This window comes from Periplaneta americana, chromosome 3, assembly GCF_040183065.1.
Source record: "Periplaneta americana isolate PAMFEO1 chromosome 3, P.americana_PAMFEO1_priV1, whole genome shotgun sequence".
Lineage (NCBI taxonomy): Eukaryota > Metazoa > Arthropoda > Insecta > Blattodea > Blattidae > Periplaneta > Periplaneta americana.
The window spans coordinates 199,914,645-199,933,779 of NC_091119.1; the positions used below are offsets into that span (position 1 = coordinate 199,914,645).

Consider the following 19,135-nt stretch of genomic DNA (forward strand, 5'->3'; position numbering starts at 1 on the left):
TCCCCCTCCCCCGGAAATTGCAGACTTTTGACGTAAATACGTCTTTAAAATCAGACTGATATATGGTGTAGCAAAACATATAACGATATAGCATTGTTGTTGTTGTTGTTATTGTTGTTTTCTAATGCCAGGCGTTTGACAATAAAGTCATTTGACCTCTTGCACTCCAGTATTTTTCAAAGATATTATCATGGCCAACCACTGAAGCACAGATTTTGAGGTGTTCCGAATCCATTTATTGGTTTGAGGTGCACAATTTTGAAATGCAAGAGGTCAAATGCCTGGCATTAGAAAACAACAACAACATTCCTGCCAGGGATAACTTCTACCTTCTCACAAAATATAATATTGTTTTAATACGAGTATACTTTATAAAGCATAAAGTAAGTAAAGAAATAATATTGATGTATTATCACCGGCAAGCAGACAACAATCAATGACTTAGGAATTACACATCTTATCTTAAGCCTGCTCATGGATATAATTATTATTATGATCAAGATGCAAGACAAGCAACTCAGTGCAACCAAGCGTTGAGCCGTATAGAATGAGGATAATAATAATTTTATGTATGCTTATGGCATTCCCTATCTAGGACTCTATCTCCCTTTCATCAGAAATATTAATTCATACCATGCCCGCAGAAGTTCTTTTACGTGCCAGTAAATCTACTGACATGAGCCTGTCGCATTTAAACACACTTAAATGCCATCTACTTGGGTCGGGATCGAACCCGCAACCTCGAGCATAGAAGGCCAGCGCTGTACCGACTACACAACCGAGGCCGACTGTGTATGCATGTATTTTTTCTTTCTTTTTTTTTTTTTTTAACAACATGCTCCATAACAGAGTAATACTACATGTTTTTTAGGGTTTTCCCTTTCCTACGATACATATACATTTGGATTTGTAATGGTGAATACGCCCAATTTAGTCTACTTTGCCTATTTACATTGATCATACCTAAGCAAGATACAGAACTATTACAAATACATATATATGGCTTAATCTAAAATAAAAGTATGTATATATATATATATATATATATATATATATATATATATATATATATATATATATTACAATTGTGAGTTTTTAAAAACAAATAGTTAAGGCGAGGTATAACATATTTACATTGTATATGAATGTATGCATTTTGTATAGCCTACATACTGATTTTCGTAACATGTTTTTTTTTTCATTATAAGATTAGGTGAACTAAATTTTTTTGGGGAGGTTAATCGCTCTGCATTTTTTAAAGTAATTTAATCCCTTCCTACGGGCATAAACTGGACAAAATAGCTTAAAGAGCCGGGATGTCATTAATAGACTATTACTTGAAAATATTGACAATCATATCCGTTTCCTTCGATGGAAGATAGTACTAATGATGATTAAAGGAAGTCGTTGAAATTTCGTTGACGTCATCCATTTTGTAATTAAGTTACAAAAATGGCAGTTAATTTGTGACAGAAAGGTGGGATATTCTCAGAAATGAGTGGGAGACGGCAAGACCTGCTTTGTTTGCTAGTGAGTAAATTTGTTTGCTTGTGATGATTAGATTGTGTTATCGCCTTATCTTGGGTACAGTCTGGTTCAGGAATTGGACCCAAGGTGTAGGTGTTTTCTTCGCCCGGTGCTGCTGCTAGAATGAGTGATCTGTGAGCAGGGATATCGCTGAGGTAGGAGAGATTTCACGTCTGTTCATTGTACTCGTATGCCAAGGGAGTTCTGGTGTAGTTACATGGATTATTTCCCATCTTTTATTTAGTATTGTGCAGTTCAACCAACACATACCTGCTTAGCTCGTACACATTCCTAACGGAGACGGTAAGTCAATTGTTACAGAAATTGTTTATTAATTTAATATTGTTATTATTGTCAGATTTAGTTACTTCAGCGTTTTCCGTTTCTGTGACTATAATCACATTATTATTATTATTATTATTATTATTATTATTATTATTATTATTATTATTAGTAGTAGTAGTAGTAGTAGTAGTAGTAGTAGTAGTAGTAGTAGTAGTAGTGGGAGTAGCAGTAGCAAATACCTTACTTGTAATAATACCGGACACCTAGGAATTTTACGTGCGAACGACGCTGGTGCTGCTACCTAGGCGGCCGGTGTGGTCATACTCGTGAAAAAAGCTGTAATCATCTGCAATATATATTGTTGCTGGGCTAGTTAATAGTTTTATTAATTAGTGCTGTGTTAAAATGTCAAAAAATCTGAAAGTTAGAATTTATAAAACAGTTATAATACCGGTTGTTCTGTATGGTTGTGAAACTTGGACTCTCACTTTGAGAGAGGAACAGAGCTTAAGGGTGTTTGAGATTAAGGTGCTTAGGAAAATATTTGGGGCTAAGAGGGATGAAGTTACAGGAGAATGGAGAAAGTTACACAACACAGAACTGCACGCATTGTATTCTTCACCTGACATAATTAGGAACATTACATCCAGACGTTTGAGATGTGCAGGGCATGTAGCACGTATGGGCGAATCCAGAAATGCATATAGAGTGTTAGTTGGGAAGCCGGAGGGAAAAAGACCTTTAGGGAGGCTGAGACGTAGATGGGAAGATGATATTAAAATGGATTTGAGGGAGGTGAGATATGATGATAGAGAATGGATTAATCTTGCTCAGGATAGGGACCAATGGCGGGCTTATGTGAGGACGGCAATGAACCTCCGGGTTCCTTAAAAGCCAGTAAGTAAGTAAGTGCTGTGTTAAAATGTCAGGGTGTATATATGTGCTGTTTATAATTGCTACAAAATTACAGCATTACAAATTGCTCCAAATCGTACTTTCGATTTCCGAGGAATCATAAAACGTGAGTCAACAACATTCTTTAGTAGGCCTAATTCCTTCGTCTTTGTGTTGATAGAAAAATACAAATTATCTTTTTTATCTAGACCTAATAAATGAGTAGAAGTTAAAATGTATCGGAAATTTTAAGGTTTTATCAAATTAAGTTTTATTGTTTTCCACATTCCTTTACTAATTATTACAAGCATCAGATTACTATCAATTTCATCTTTGCAGTTGTCAGCAATGCGTATATAAAGCATTATTGTAAATTCATTCCTAATATCAGATTTGATTTTGTCTCACTAAACCAAAGAAAAAATATGTAACAATTAATTACGGAAAGTAATATGAAGTATGCAATATTTCTCATAATATACAGCTTTGATATAAGATAATTTTACATTAAACATTATTCAACGTTTCTTAAGTGTTTCATATATTACTCCTCATTAGTAACTCACGTTTTAAACAATAGTCAGAATCCCGCTATGTTAATATTTGTATATGTGGACGTAATTCCATCCCGCTCCGCTAGATATCAGGTCCGCGATATTTCGCACTCACGCCAATGCTGGTAGTATACAGCTGTCCGGTATTATTATAGTAAGGTATTTGGTAGTAGTAGTAGTAGTATCATTATTATTATTTATTAGTATTATCATTATAATTATTATTAACATAACCATTTACACTTTTATTATTACTATGTTACTAGTATTATTTGTATTGTTAGTTCTGATATTTGTATTTATGCAATCCTAGCATTAAAACACGCTTTATGGCGCTATAAATCGTACAAAATTGGCCTAATTCTGGCACTGGTGCTAGAAAAGGTTACCTAGCAACTAGTATTCCATGATGTCATCACCGCCTTCACAACACAATTTTATACAACATACCTGTAAGCAAAGGCTTCAGAACAACAAAATAAAATTGTTTTAGAAACGGTTACTTAGCAACCATGCAATATATTAAGTCGTATCCAGTACTCATGTCTCTACAGGGTGGGCACAAAGTCTCGTTACCCAATATAAATACCTCAAATATACACACTATTTATGTAATCCCGATCATGATGCAGACATACATCCACTTTACTCTAACTGTGTGCCCAAAGTGTCCAAAGGGTCAGTATGTCCCCCATCATTCTCCTCACACAAAATAATGCGTCATCAGATTCGGTGTAACATTCGCCTCAGCATTGCTGGTGTGATCTGTTGGAAAGCGCGTCACACGGCGTCCTTCAGTTCATCAATGATATCGTACCGCACCTGTGCAAATTGGAAATCTATCCTTTGAAGAGGTGGCAAAATTCAGAATTTCGGAGCAGCATTAACAAATATAAATGACACTCGGGAGGAAATTTAACGCAGAATAAATATCGGAAATGCCTGTTATTATTCGGTTGAGAAGATTTTATCATCCAGTCTGCTCTCAAAAAAGCTGAAAGTTAGAATTTATAAAACAGTCATATTACCGGTTGTTCTGTATGGTTGTGAAACTTGGACTCTCACTTTGAGAGAGGAACAGAGGTTAAGGGTGTTCGAGAATAAGGTAATTAGAAAAATATTTGGAGCTAAGAGGGATGAAGTTACAGGAGAATGGAGAAAGTTATACAACGTAGAACTGCACGCATTGTATTCTTCACCTGACATAATTAGGAACATTAAATACAGACGTTTGAAATGGGCGGGCATGTAGCACGTATGGGCGAATCCAGAAATGCATATAGAGTGTTAGTTGGGAGACCGGAGGAAAAAAGACCTTTAGGGAGGCCGAGACGTAGATGGGAGGATAATATTAAACTGGATTTGAGGGAGGTGGGATATGATGGTAGGGACTGGATTAATCTTGCTCAGGATAGGGACCAATGGCGGACTTATGTGAGGGCAGCAATGAATCTTCAAATAGATATGATATTTGCGACTTCAGAATCGCACGAGATCGATATAATTCTCAGTGCTTCTAGCGAGGGGAAATTCCTTCCTTCTTGATAGATTTTCAGCACATAAAACAATCTTGCTCATGACAGACATCTAGGCCCATATTAGTGCACAAGTATACTGGGCTTGTCCTAACCCTTTCCTGTTTAAGCATTATATGCAGAAAAAAGGAATGGCCGTCTCTTTAACAGCTGTTCGTATCGATTGTCATTTTTATGATGGTTGCCATGTAACCACAGAACAACAAAATGGAAGAGCACCGAATAATTAGAATAATATTGCTGTAGCTGTACTCTTTGATCAAAAATAGCGTGGTAATCGATTAGGCCCACTTGTACTATCGATACTTAGCGCGACACACTAGCGCACACTATCGAATGCAGTAAAGAATCTCAGTTATGCTGTTATCTTTCCTAATAAAATAAATGACGAAACTATGACGTAGTTCTATAACAGTCGTATTGTTATACACGACGTATATAGTGATTATTAGACAGGAATTTACACACGACTTGTAAACGAGCTATTCACTGTATAAGTATAAAGCAGTTAAACGTCTGTATACGTGTATTTATTAGTAACACCGTAAGTTTAATTTATAAATAGATAATAGATCGAGGCGGACCGTGTGGAAAACTACGATGCACGAAGTTCAACTTGCACTTATGTTTCCATGGTACTGTGAGGACGTCATAGTTTACAGAAAAATAATTCGTGTTAAAACGTTACAACTTTTATTTCCTTGTACGTCGAGTATAAACATTTCAGGTCAGAAGTTTGAAGTGTTTGTTTTATGGAAATAATTAGAAGTAACATAACGTTACTTTCTCTTTACTCTTCTCTATATGAGATAGTACAGCTGTCTTTATTTTGGCTTAAAACTCCGATTGGTTTATTTACTTGTACATCTCACGATTTTTCATTTGCGAAATTAAGTCGACGCGGAAACGAATTTCCTTTCGTTAATTTAACGCTGTGTTAAGGTTTTGGTGAACGAGTTCTAATATTGCACATTCCTGTTAGAGTATTGTGAAGCTTTTATCGGAAGAGATAAGTACCTAACTGATAAAATCTAATTGCACAATTCACGCCATTGCACCGGTAAAGCGATATTCACTCCGCAGATAATCCACGTTAATTGGAAATAATTTGGTCGTCTGGAACCAACGCAACCGGAAGCGTGATAGTTAACGAGCGTTATCAGTTTTAGTGGGTTATTTTACGACGCTGTATCAATATCTCAGGTTATTTAGCGCCTGAATGAAATGGTGATAATGCCGGTGAAATGAGTCTGGGGTTCAACACCAAAATTTATCCAGCATTTGCTCATATTAGGTTGAGGGAAAACCTCGGAAAAGAACCTCAATCAGGTAGGCCTAACTTTCCTTGACCGGGATTTGAACCCGGGCCACCTGGTTTCGCGGTCAGACGTTCTGAACGTTATTCCACAGGTGTGGACGTTAACAGTTTTCGGAGCACCGAGTTCTATATAATCTTGCTTTTTTTTTCTATGGATTCTCCCTTTTTCTTTCCCGAGAAAGTCAATGGTGACAAAGAAATGGCATAAATGCTTCTGTGGAATACCATCCCACATGACTTTTTTTTAGTTTGTTCGTGTTTATGCGATATTGAATTGAAAGAGGAGAAATGGGAGGAGAAATTTAAAGGGTACGGAAAACGCGTTCTCGCAAAGGGTTCGAGGCTAAAAGAAACTGAATATGTTGGCTCCAAGCCTGTTGGCCACTTGTCTCACTCCGGGTTTCGCTGTTCCACTGAAGGAGCTCTAGAAAATTTTTAAAGAGAAAAGCCGAAAATGGACGTAACGAAGGGAGGGGAATGCGATCAAACTGATCACAGGACGAAGAAGAAATGGCATTTGATGCCGGTATTTATTTATACTGAATTAGGTGTATAAAACATAAAAAATCAGGAAAACCTGCATCATCAAAGCTTTATTAAACACGAAATACAAAAGTTAATACTACACAAAAATATTATACTAAAAAATAAAACAAACAGATAAGAACATAGAACAGCTTTATACCTAGGCTAGAATCAATTTTAAATATCATTTTCTTAGTTACTTACTTACTTACTGGCTTTTAAGGAACCCGGAGGTTCATTGCCGCCCTCACATAAGCCCGCCATTGGTCCCTATTCTGAGCAAGATTAATCCAGTCTCTATCATCATATCCTACCTCCCTCAAATCCATTTTAATATTATCTTCCCATCTACGTCTCAGCTTCCCCAAAGGTCTTTTGCCCTCCGGCCTCCCAACTAACACTCTATATGCATTTCTGGATTCCCCATTACGTGCTGCATGTCCTGCCCATCTCAAACGTCTGGATGTAATGTTCCTAATTATGTCAGGTGAAGAATACAATGCGTGCAGTTCTGTGTTGTGTAACTTTCTCCATTCTCCTGTAACTTCATCCCTCTTAGCCCCAAATATTTTCCTAAGAACCTTATTCTCAAACACCCTTAATATCTATTCCTCTCCCAAAGTGAGAGTCCAAGTTTCACAACCATACAGAACAACCGGTAATATAACTGTTTTATAAATTCTAACTTTGAGATTTTTTGACAGCAGACTAGATGACGAAAGCTTCTCAACCGAATAATAACAGGCATTTCCTATATTTATTCTGCGTTTAATTTCCTCCCGAGTGTCATTTATATTTGTTACTTTTGCTCCAAGATATTTGAATATATATATATATATATATATATATATATATATATATATATATATATATAAAAGATAATATCATTTACAAGCAATTTTTAAATTGAGATTAATAACAGAAAATGTTGAAAATTTAGAGTGCATTTTGAGTATGAAGTTATACTTGCAAGAGTAACTTGCTTAGTTTGGCAACTCTGTCTGGTGTACTCTACTGTAGCTTATCTCGTAGGCAAAAAATACCTTAATAGAATCCTAGTGTAATGTAATATAGTAGAGCATTTGCTTTTTTGTATACCGTGGTGGTTAAGGAATTAACGTAGCTTCAGTACAGGCCCAAAGCATTTTAGCGGATTTATTTTAAACAAATGATCTTTTAGAGATCTAATTGAGTATTTTAACGTGCTAATATTTTATATACCAAAGGAGAAGGATTCGATCCAGTGCTGTGAGTTGAGTCTCGGCGTAGCTCAGTGGTTAGAGCACCCAGTGCGTAGAACTGGGGGTACTGGGTTCGATCTTGGCGCCGGAGCGAATTTTTCTCCATTAATAACAAATGGTTACCATAACTACTTGCTGAATTTAATTTAATATCTCTTGCCAGTCGCAGATTACTTGCTGAACAACTTTTATTATATAAAATATTCAACGGTCTACTTGATAATTGCGAAATATTATCACAAATCCAGATTAACGCTAGAACATCACATTCAAGAAATCTTCAATTGTTATATTATAAAAAACCAAACATTTCATCACATAAAAATTCACCAGTGTTAAAAATGTGTTCAAATTTCAATGAAATATGTAAAACATGGGATCTAGATTTCTGCATTTCTTACATGGAATACAAACATTTTCTTATTAATATACTGAAGGTAGTTGATTTTATATAATATTGCTATTTGTTACTCTGTAATTTGCCAATTATAGCTACATTTTACATTTTTGGCTATGATATCTATATTGAACTATTTTTCATTTATTTTATTTTGTATTTTTCATTTATATCTATATCTGTATCTCTTATTTAGGTAGTATCTATTTGTCTGTTCTTTTTTTTTTTCTTTCCTTCTCTCATTTTCCATTTTAATTTGTATTTACACTTGTATCTGTTTCATCTCTTTTTTCATGTTATCTATGTTCTTTTTTGTACACGAATATCTATATTTATTTCGAATAAATTTTATTCAGCTTCCTCCAAGTGAAGGCTGCCTAGAAGACAAAGCTTACCATAAAATTGTTGTTATAATGGAAAAAAAAAAGAAAACAATGGAGAAGAAAAAGAATAAGAAATAGCACAATTAGAAATAATTGGAAAAGACTAAACAAAACATCATTAATTCCAGGAGAAACATAAAATTTCCTAGTATCTATTAGTTATTGGGTGATCACAGTCGTCTATTTAGCACTGGTTGCAAGACCCAACTTAAGTGAGCAGATCGCCATAGCAAAGAGATCAATCTATATAACTGTAGAGATGGTTTCTTAGGATTTTTATAGATCCCTTCACTGCAGACATTGATACTTCAGTGACATGAGTTTGTCCTTGACCAAACTGCTTACAAAATTGCGCGAAATATGTCATTGTAATTGGGGCTTTGCCCTGTTATAGGCATAAATAAATAAAATCAAATCAAATAAAATAAATAAATAACAGGTAATTCTGTAAGACGAAAAATTAATTAATCTTTAAATGGATTATTGTTTCTTTAGCTGTAGGTACCACCCCTCTCCGATATAGTATGAATCCCCCGGGGAAAAGATCTGAATTTAACACTGAAAGAATTAACTATCAAAATAATATGCTCGTTTTCCTACGAAAACATATATATTGATTGGGTACATAGTATGCAGTTTCAGGTTTAAGTAATATCGAATTCTTTTTCCTAATAATTGTATTACAGGCATTATCTTTAATGACTAACTCCATATCAAGAGAGATACTGCCTGTTATCTATCACGTGCATTGATTAAGGTCGAAAAGGCTCGACAGGATCGGACCGTAGGTAGATTTCACCATCAGCATTTTAAGGCGAGGCTGAAGCTCTATAATCTCTTTATCTTTGCAGTAATTACTGCCTCAGTCTTGTAGCAGAGTTCGCTGTCGTCGTTCTGTGCAACTAAAAGTCTGATTTCTAGATTTGGTAAGTAGTGCACCTTCTAATTTCTGTGAAATAATCTTGACGATAATGATTAGATAATTTATTACCAGGGGATGAAGGAAATCACCAAAATCTAGGTCTACTCCAATAAGAGAATCAGCATCTTGGAAAGAATCTACTCGTCCTCTTCCATAATTATAAAATTATCATCTTACACCAGATCATTTTTCAGTCCTAACATTCGAAATGTTTCCTCAGTATTTAATTAATTGATTAACTAGCGGACTTACTCGTGTTAATTATGTAAGATTTGTGCGGCTTACAGCTGTTTCAGTGCTTCATGCACCATCCTCAGAGCCTACTAGATCATGGCGTCATCTCGAACTTCTCTGCCTGTTATGTGGGTGTGTTTGGTTGTTGAAAGGTGTTGAAGAGTGGAGTCAAATAGTGTGTGTGTACTGAAATTAAAGCAATAACCAGAGGACACAATACATCTACATACGCCGATCACATAACCAATGCTAACCATACATACAATAACATAAATGCGGACATGGGAATCCTACACATACAACCCAAGAACCAAAAACTCAACACACTAGAACATTACGAAAAATACAAACACACTAAAACACACCCCGATCAAATTCTCAACACATAGATCAATTTCAGAAAACACACACTATTTGACACAACTCTTCATCATACGAACGCACCCACACAACAGGCAGCGAAGTTGAGATGACGCCGAGACACAGAAGGCTCTGAGGATGGTGTCAAGTAGCACCGAAACAGTGTAAGCCGCACATGTTTACATAAATAACACGAGTAAGATCGCCATTTAATCAATTATTCAAAAACTATAATCAGTTACATGAACACAAACCATCTACAATATACCACAGAAGCTCAGTTTACTGTATTTAATAAAGGTTCTTAGGTAATATATAAATGTTGAAACGTTATAAATAGGGCTCGGATAATATTTATTTTTTATGTACTAAAAACCGGGAAAATATGTGACTGTAAAGGAAAGATACAGTATTTATGTTTCAATTATTTTATGTGAATATAAACAACATGCAGTACTCACCAGTATAAATTATGCTGTCTCGCCTACTGCTGAAGGATTACAGTACACAATGAGATTCATCCTCAAGCTGTTCTTCACAAATGACTGACGATTATCGCGGAACACTGCCTTGTACTGGGAAAAAGAGCGCCCTGGTCATTAAGAAAATATATGCACTCCCTAGAGGCAGTTTTGTGATTGGAAACGAAAACAGAGACAGCTGACGTTAATGAAATTATAATGTCTTCCTGAATCAGCGTTGTGATAACTTACAAGGCACTCCTAAATGACACATCAATTTTTATGTGTGTTATAGTCGCGACGCTGTTATTTCCGGCGTGACTCCTCCTCTTTGCTTACGTCTTAGGAAGTGAAGGCTCTATAAAGTCTAGGTAGGTAGTATCGTTCGTCATTTTTGTTCTTTCATTGCCGAGCTACCAGACGAGGAATCTATTTGCCACACTGTCAAACATTATCATGTTGTAGCTCCTATGACAATAAAGCAAACGCATTGTAATTGAGCAAATAATTGAGCGGCAAATAACGTCCTCGTGTGCTTTCTGCGAACGGCAACGAAAGAACAAAAATGGCGGGCGATTATATTAAGTATTTATCGCGCCTTAGGAAATGCATCAGCGAATCACAAGACGCACACGTTTAAATGTAACCGACCTGCAATGTAATTGGCTGCCGGAAATTAGAGCGACAGGACTACAGTTATAATACAATTTCTTTAGTGGTGACAGCTCTTATTGCTTGTTGTGAGAGAGTAGCCTGCTTCTAGAAACAGTTGCCAGCTGTCACTCTAAGCAACTGCACTGAGAATTTGGGTGGTGATTCATCTGAAATGGGGCTTTTGTCAAAAATAATTTGACAAAAACTTAATTTTTATGTGTTTTAGTGTGAATATTTGAAAATATATATTTATATAAAAAATTCAAAAATATGTGTTTTTATGTGAAATAAAATTCAAAATATGCATTTTTATGTAAAATAAAATTTAAAATCTATGCTCAAGTGACCTTGCCCGAAACTTAAAACACAATTACGAGTTTCCATTACAGTGTAAATAAAATATTTATTTACCTAAGAATCCTAGCCCTAGTTTTAAATGCCAAAGCTCGAAATATAAAATATTACTTGTAATAATATATGATAAAATTCTGTCGTGTCTATTACTAGAATGAAATAATTGATTTCAGGGCTACCCGTATGGTCTCTGATATAAATTATAAGATTTCCTTTGGGACAGGCCATAAAATACTACACTTGATTATATAGCAATATAAAATTTAAAAAAAAGGCTCGAATATGGTAATGTTGACACCACTTAATATTGATTGATCACTTGTGTAGGTACATAAGCAATTTTTTTAATGGATTTCTCTTTTCTTTATGAGTTAATATAATTGCTAGTTACATTCATTATTTTCATTGCATAGATCATTAATACCTGTAGTGTTATTTCTTCAAGTTATGTAGTACCTAATTAATTTCTCTTGTTATTGAATTCATTTCAGGCTCTCTCAAAATGAGGTTACCACCAAGTTGCCTCCTCTTACTCATTGGGTTATTAGGTAAGTATAATGTCCAAAATAAGGTGCTTTATTTTCAATGTAATATTATTCTCTCAAATAAAAATTATGCAAGTTTTATAGTAATCAATTCAGTACCATAAAACAGGGTGAATTGATATGCTGGGGGGTGACTCGATACTTTTTGTAGGTTGGCCACCTAGGTCACCCAACTTGACGCCCATTGACCTTTTTCTTTTATGACGAGTGTTGTGTACCAACGTGGTACAGTTGACACTTTGAAAAAACTAAAACAACACATTATAAATGCAGCTGTGCTAATCACTCCACAAATGTTATGGGACACTTGGCAGAAGGTTGAGTACCTTTTGGATGTCTTCAGGGTAGCTGGAGGCCCACACATCGAGTTGCACTGACCATTCTCCGAAACTCGGAGAGCTTTTACATCAAGTTGTACAAAAAGTTATGTTATAAAACCATTATTTAAACTTTAAATTAACACTTATTTCTCAATTCCTCTAAGCCAGACACGGTGTAGGCCTATTATAGAAACACATAAAGACCTGTAGAGATCTAATGATCCTCAAAATATTAATTTTCTAACTTTTATGATTCTTTGCAATAAAAATTGTCAAATCTTTTTTATGAATTGGACATCAAATAGACATTAGGATCAAATGAATCATAAAACAATAAACAATTTTGTGAATTTAAAATTAAAATTGCAGATTTGTATTGTGTTATTCTTAGGTGAGACGAAAGAATCAAATAATTATTTGAAGCTTAAAAATTATCTTTACATAATCATAATCATAAACATTTATTGCATCCACTGATCATATACATGATATGGGAAATGTCATATTTACAAAATAATAATTAATTACATAATATACATAAAAGTAATAGCCTAACTATAATTAAAAATCAACATAAATACAAATCTACAAAACTTGGGACGTGATTGAAGAAAACTATAGGTTGGTCGATTTCAGCTGTAAGTTCTGTTACAGCAGAATTAGGTAAAATTAAAAGGCTTATTCACAATGAAAATTAAACATAACGTAAGCGTTAACTTAAAAATGTAAACGTTACGGTAAAATCAAGAGCATTCACGATGGAACCATAAATATAGTCGCAAAGTTGTTTGGTAACCATGGAAACATAACAACGACGCCATTTCCTCATATTCTGTCGTATACTTCAGCGCTCCACGATTGTGTTCTGTTTGCAAATCACGTAAACATAAGCATGAAAGTTTGGAGTTTGCAAACTTTCATGCTAACGTCTTACGGCAATGTTTATGATATTGTTTATGTGAATCATTGTGAATGATCCCATTTGGTAACCTGAGCGCAAACTTCTGTGTTTATGTTACGGTTATGTTTAATTTTCGTTGTGAATTTCTTTCTGCCTAATTTGGAAACATTCAAGTCACATCTGTTAGTCATATTCATTTTGTCTTTTTAGCATGCTGTGCGGCCCAAGTAACACTAAATGCACAGACACGGATTCCAGAAACTATTCTCGAATGCTACCGAAACCAATCACTGCGTCACCCCGAGAACAGGCATCCCCTGACTATGAAGACTTTCATTGACATCGTCAGGAAGGTTGAAAAATACCAAAAAGGAACCATGGACATGGGTGCCCTGGTTACAGCAATGCTTCACAGGTAACTATTAACATATTTTCTTTATTAGTGTGCAAGTAAAGAAGATGGATGATGATATAATGTTAAAAGTTGTGTAATCAAGATGTAGGCCTACCTATAGAAGTAATACCAGTAGGCCTACATACTAATGGATATCCTTGTCTTTATTACTTTTTAATCTTCAGAATAGAAAACATTCTTGATGTGGAATAATTGAAGGGCTTGAAGTAACATAGTGCTAAGCCACACTCAAATTTTACAGGAAAACAACTCTTAGGGTCGAATTCATAGTCGTCACTTATAAAATGAGAAAACGCTTAAGTAATGAGCATTTGCTTAGCACTTATTTCAGATCGTATTGCAGAGACACTACTCATTCATATGCCCTGAGCATTCCCTTGACATCGAAAGAAATATGGCAACATGGCTAGACGTGAGCGCTTTCCTACATTCAATTATTATCCAGCGCCTTCAAATTGTTAAATCGGCATTATTGTCATACACAAATACAGAAGTGAATATTATAGAGCTAAAAATTATACAAGATATCCAGAAAGCATTTTACAGAAAAGAAAGAAGTGAGCTAAGATAACTAGTTATGAAATATGGAGATATCGTCGAAAGTAAAAAAAATTGATGATTGTTCTCTCCAAAAGAAGAAATTGACATGGAACAAAATTGGAGTTGAGTTTAATGCAAACTCCGAAAATATTCCTGTAAGTAAATCATTTAAATTTATTTTTCAGTTATTTTTATGCTAAACAAAGTGGAAATGATATAATTATGCAAATTTTAACAGCTTATTCCTTGGGTAGAATACAAACAAAATGCAAATAACATGTGAATACTGTTCGAAAAAAAAAAATGCCACTTAAATCTACCTAAAATGCTGCTGTATCATAAAATCTCAAAGCAACCAGTACTTTTAGCAGTGGCGAAATCGGTAAGCCTCATGGTTGTATTGTGAATTGAAATGAGAGACACCAGAATATCCACAACAGTGTTCTTGTCGAAACGGTATCTCCTCTTAAATTGTTGATCATTATACATCTCTAAAGGGTTTTCCATATCTCTGATATATCTTTTGCTTGCCGAAACTCATTTTCATTTTAATTACAGAACTCAATAAATTAAATTAAATCATAATCATCATCCATTGTATACCGAATCAGCTGATTACAATGCATATGAGGAAACGCTTGAGTAAGCTGACAAGCTACCTTATTAGAATAAGTGTTCACTTCAGTGGGATTTATGAATTGGAAATTATTATAAGCAACTGCTTAAGTGTTTCCTTACGATAAGTGTTGACTATGAATTCGGCCCTTAAAGATTTAAGAGTATGAATCTATATTTCGCGGGGTCAGAATGACAAGGTTCTATCTGACATTTTTAGCAAAATTGAGATTTTCGTTGCATTGAATTCTGCTACTTCACAGCTATCTACCATATAAATTATATGTTGATATCTCAATTATTGTTCGTGATAAATTTAGTTTGGAAAGGTTCTTATCTGCATTGATTTGATTAACAACCAAACTTTTAAAATGCTCTCCTGTAAAATTTACTAAACACTAGATAGAACCTTGTGCCTAGGACTCGCGTTACGGAATGCACGCTGGTTCGAGTCCTCATGGGAGAAGAAATTTTCTCATGAAATTTCGGCCAGTGTAAGGGACCGGTGCCCACCCAGCATCGTGATGCACTTGCGGAGCTATGTTAGGTAGCGAAATCCAGTTGTGAATACCAGCTATAACGGCTGGGGGGATCATCGTGCTAACCACACGATACCGCCATTCTGGTTAGATGATCGTCCACCTCTGCGTTGGCATGTGGGCGTGAGGCCAGCAGCCGGCTGGTTGGTCTAGACCCTTCACGGGCTGTAGCGCCACGAATTATTATTATTATTATTATTATTATTATTATTATTACTATTATTATTATTATTATTATTATTATTATTATTATTATTATTATTTGTTAAAGCAGCTTTAGTCATGAAATCCAGACTTGTAGGAAACGTAAAAAAGAAAAAAAGACTGTTATTTAAACAAAATTAAAATATTTTAGTTATCTGTAGATTCATTATGAACACATAAATCAGGTAATTTTAATACCAAACGATATGTTGAACTATAAATATTTGGAAATAACGACAAACTTGAACAACACAAAAATTGTGACTGACGTTGTTTTGTCAAATTATAAAATTTGAGTGTCGCATAGCACTATGTTACCCCAAGCCCTTCAATTCTTCTCGGGTTCTCAGCCAAGTTAGTTGGAGAGTTGTTTGCAAACTTTCGATGGCGAGCTTCTTCAGGGATTGAAGTGTTCCTAAATCCAAACTGTTCTAGAACTAAAATGTTGTATCTTTGGTAACGCCCACTGTATTACCAATTATATTTTTTCAGGTTTCGTCTTGATGGCATCACTAGAAGTGAGAACGTCGCAGAATCTACAGATATTATTCCATATGGAGTTAATGAAAATTCATTCTTTAAGCATCGCCTTGTTCTGAAATATCTCGTGCCGAGCAATAACTACCAGTTTCCGAATGAGAGTCTGACACCAGCTGAACTGGTAAGTTGAGATTTTTGTTCTGAAAGACTGATTGGAAATTTCAAATATTTCTGCATTCTGAATTTTATAATACTTATAAATCTATATTTTACTAGAAGATTCTATGTGGTTGTGATATATACAGGTGGCCCACGAAATGTCATATGCTGAAAATGTATAATAAAATGATTGGGGTAATGATTTCTCCCTCATCTTTCCACTTCAATCATATTCAAACTGAAACTGAAAAAACTCATTCCATTTCTTGGGACTTTGTTGTGTCTTCAGGGCTGCATGTAGTTCAGTTTATCGAAGTATAAAGACGTAATTTTCCTTTGTATGTTTCTGTTTCATTTTGAATCTTTTTACACAACGTAGAACAAACATATATACTCAACAATGACCACAACAAATATGCAGACAACATAATATACTGGCACAGATACGTAGACGACATACTCATACTATACAAAGGAAACAAACGACAAATACACAAACTACACCAATACATAAACAAAATACACCCAAAACTCCAATACATACTGGAACTTGAAAACAACAACTCTATAAATTTCCTAGACATCACCATAACAAAAGTTGATAACAAACACACCTTCAAAATATACAGAAAACCAACCACCACCACCACACACATACACAACACATCTAATCATCCCACACAACACAAACATGCTGCATTCAGGACAATGGTACACAGATTACTCAACATACCCATGAGCCAACAACACTACAATGAAGAAGCGAACACAATCAAATACATAGCACAAGAAAACGGTTACAACCCAAACATAATAGACAACATCATAAGGAAGACAAAACAAAAACTTAACAAACACAAAAACATACAAAAAACAACACAAACACAAGAACACATCACACTAACATACGAAAACAAAAACACACACAAGATCGCATCCTCATTCAGAAAACAGAAATACAACATAGCATACAGAACAGAAAACACACTGCAAAGACATCTCAACACACAAACAACACAAACAAATAAATACAACCACACAGGCGTATACAAACTCACATGCAATAGTTGCGACAGTTTCTACATAGGACAGACAGGCAGATCATTCCAAACTCGATACAAAGAACACATTAAAGCAATAACCAGAAGACACAATACATCTGCATATGCCGAACACATAACTAATGCTAACCACACATACAGTAACATAAATACAGACATGGAAATCCTACACATACAACCCAAAAACTCAACACACTAGAACAATATGAAATATACAGACACACTAAAACACACCCTAATCAAATTCTCAACACACAGAACAATTTCAGAACACACACACTATTTGACACAACTCTTCATCACATGAACGCACCCACACAACATGCAGTGAAGTCGAGATGACGCCGAGACCCAATAGGCTCTGATGATGGTGTCAAGTAGCACCGAAACAGCTGTAAGCCACATGTTGCTTACATAATTAACACGAGTGCATTCGCCATTTAATCAATTATTTCTGTTTCAGTGTACGCTGCATTTTATGATGTCCCACTCCTTTGACAGAACTCAACGGGGTGATGAAGGAACGGTGTGTAGCAAATTGTCGAATTACGTCTCGGGCAGAAGTAGTCGCGTCCCCCGCGATGCCCGATTTAGACGACAGATAGAAGAAGAGGAAGCAGCCGAGCAGTCTATGAGTGCGGAGAAAGAAACAGAACAGTTGCCTCGCGCTATGCTCGAAGTGCCCTCAGAAGACGACGATGTGGTCCATGAGACGGCAGAGGACGACTCGAAAGAGACGAGCAAACTGGAGGAGGAGGCGGAGGAAAATGCAGAAGAGGAGGAAAAGACTGAGGAATTAAAACAGCCTTCAGAAAAAGAAAATAAAGATACATTTGATGCTGAAGTCGTCGTCAACCACACAGCTGTGTAAGTTTCAATCTTGTTCAAGGAACTGTGTTTGTATCATGTGTCAGAGCTGATTGGAGATGGGATAAGTAACTTTATCCTTGTTATTAAGGTGTGTTTCCATTGGAAACATGTGTATAGAACTCTACGGCCCGGTTTCTTCAACCTTTGTTAAAATGCACCCAACATAGCGTTAATTAACTGGAAGTTAAAAGTATGACTTGCTGTTAAAAATATTGCGTTTCTTCAACTTTACATTTCTCATTTTAACGTTCTGTTTGTTAACTCTCTGTTAGGACCAGAGATTCTAGAGTTTAACCATAACCTGTACCCAAGTATAGGCTCACTTCTGTTTTCTGAACTCTGACAATTGCGATTCTCGCTTGTTTCAGTTGTTTGATTCAGAGAGGATAGAAGTCTTTCTATTCTCTCAGGTTTGATTTCTGCTTCTTTTCTCGTTTGTATCACATTATCACAATAGCGTGGAGTGGCATATTGGTATTGCTGTTATGTAATGGAAAACACTGGAACAAATAGAAATCGTGGAACTAATTTCTCTTCGTTCCAAAGAAACCTTCTGCTGGAAATTATTTCGCAGTATAAAAAAATTAATGAGAATAAACAAATAAACGGATCTACGAGTAAGTTGAAAGCGAAAAGTGAGGCTTGGCAGAAAATAGCCTATATCTTTGTATGAACTTCTGGTCTGTCAAATCACAGAAATCATCTCCTCTGTTTATGTATTCATGGATATTATTTTATAAATAATGCAGATATATAAGTTCAGCATTTAACGCACCAGCCATATTGGATACTTCTATGCTAACAGAGAGTTAAATGATTTAACTGTATGTATGTATGTATGT

At 35.4% G+C, this 19,135-nt stretch overlaps 1 protein-coding gene across 4 annotated transcripts in view; it reads left to right on the top strand.

Moving 5' to 3' along the window:
* Positions 1-1,597: 1,597 nt before the first annotated feature.
* The window catches only part of LOC138696957 (uncharacterized), a 50,874-nt gene continuing 33,336 nt past the window's right edge, over positions 1,598-19,135 (top strand). The window contains exons 1-7 of one of the 4 annotated variants that reach the window (XM_069822488.1): positions 1,598-1,682; positions 9,511-9,585; positions 10,932-11,007; positions 12,136-12,192; positions 13,621-13,825; positions 16,216-16,384; positions 17,887-18,290. In XM_069822488.1, coding sequence (XP_069678589.1) covers positions 12,147-12,192; positions 13,621-13,825; positions 16,216-16,384; positions 17,887-18,290 — 824 coding nt within the window. In that variant the 5' untranslated portion in view covers positions 1,598-1,682; positions 9,511-9,585; positions 10,932-11,007; positions 12,136-12,146. Of the gene's footprint in view, positions 1,831-9,510; positions 9,586-10,931; positions 11,008-12,135; positions 12,193-13,620; positions 13,826-16,215; positions 16,385-17,886; positions 18,291-19,135 lie in introns of all 4 variants that reach the window. The other 3 variants (XM_069822485.1, XM_069822487.1, XM_069822486.1) reach the window with 3 other exon arrangements.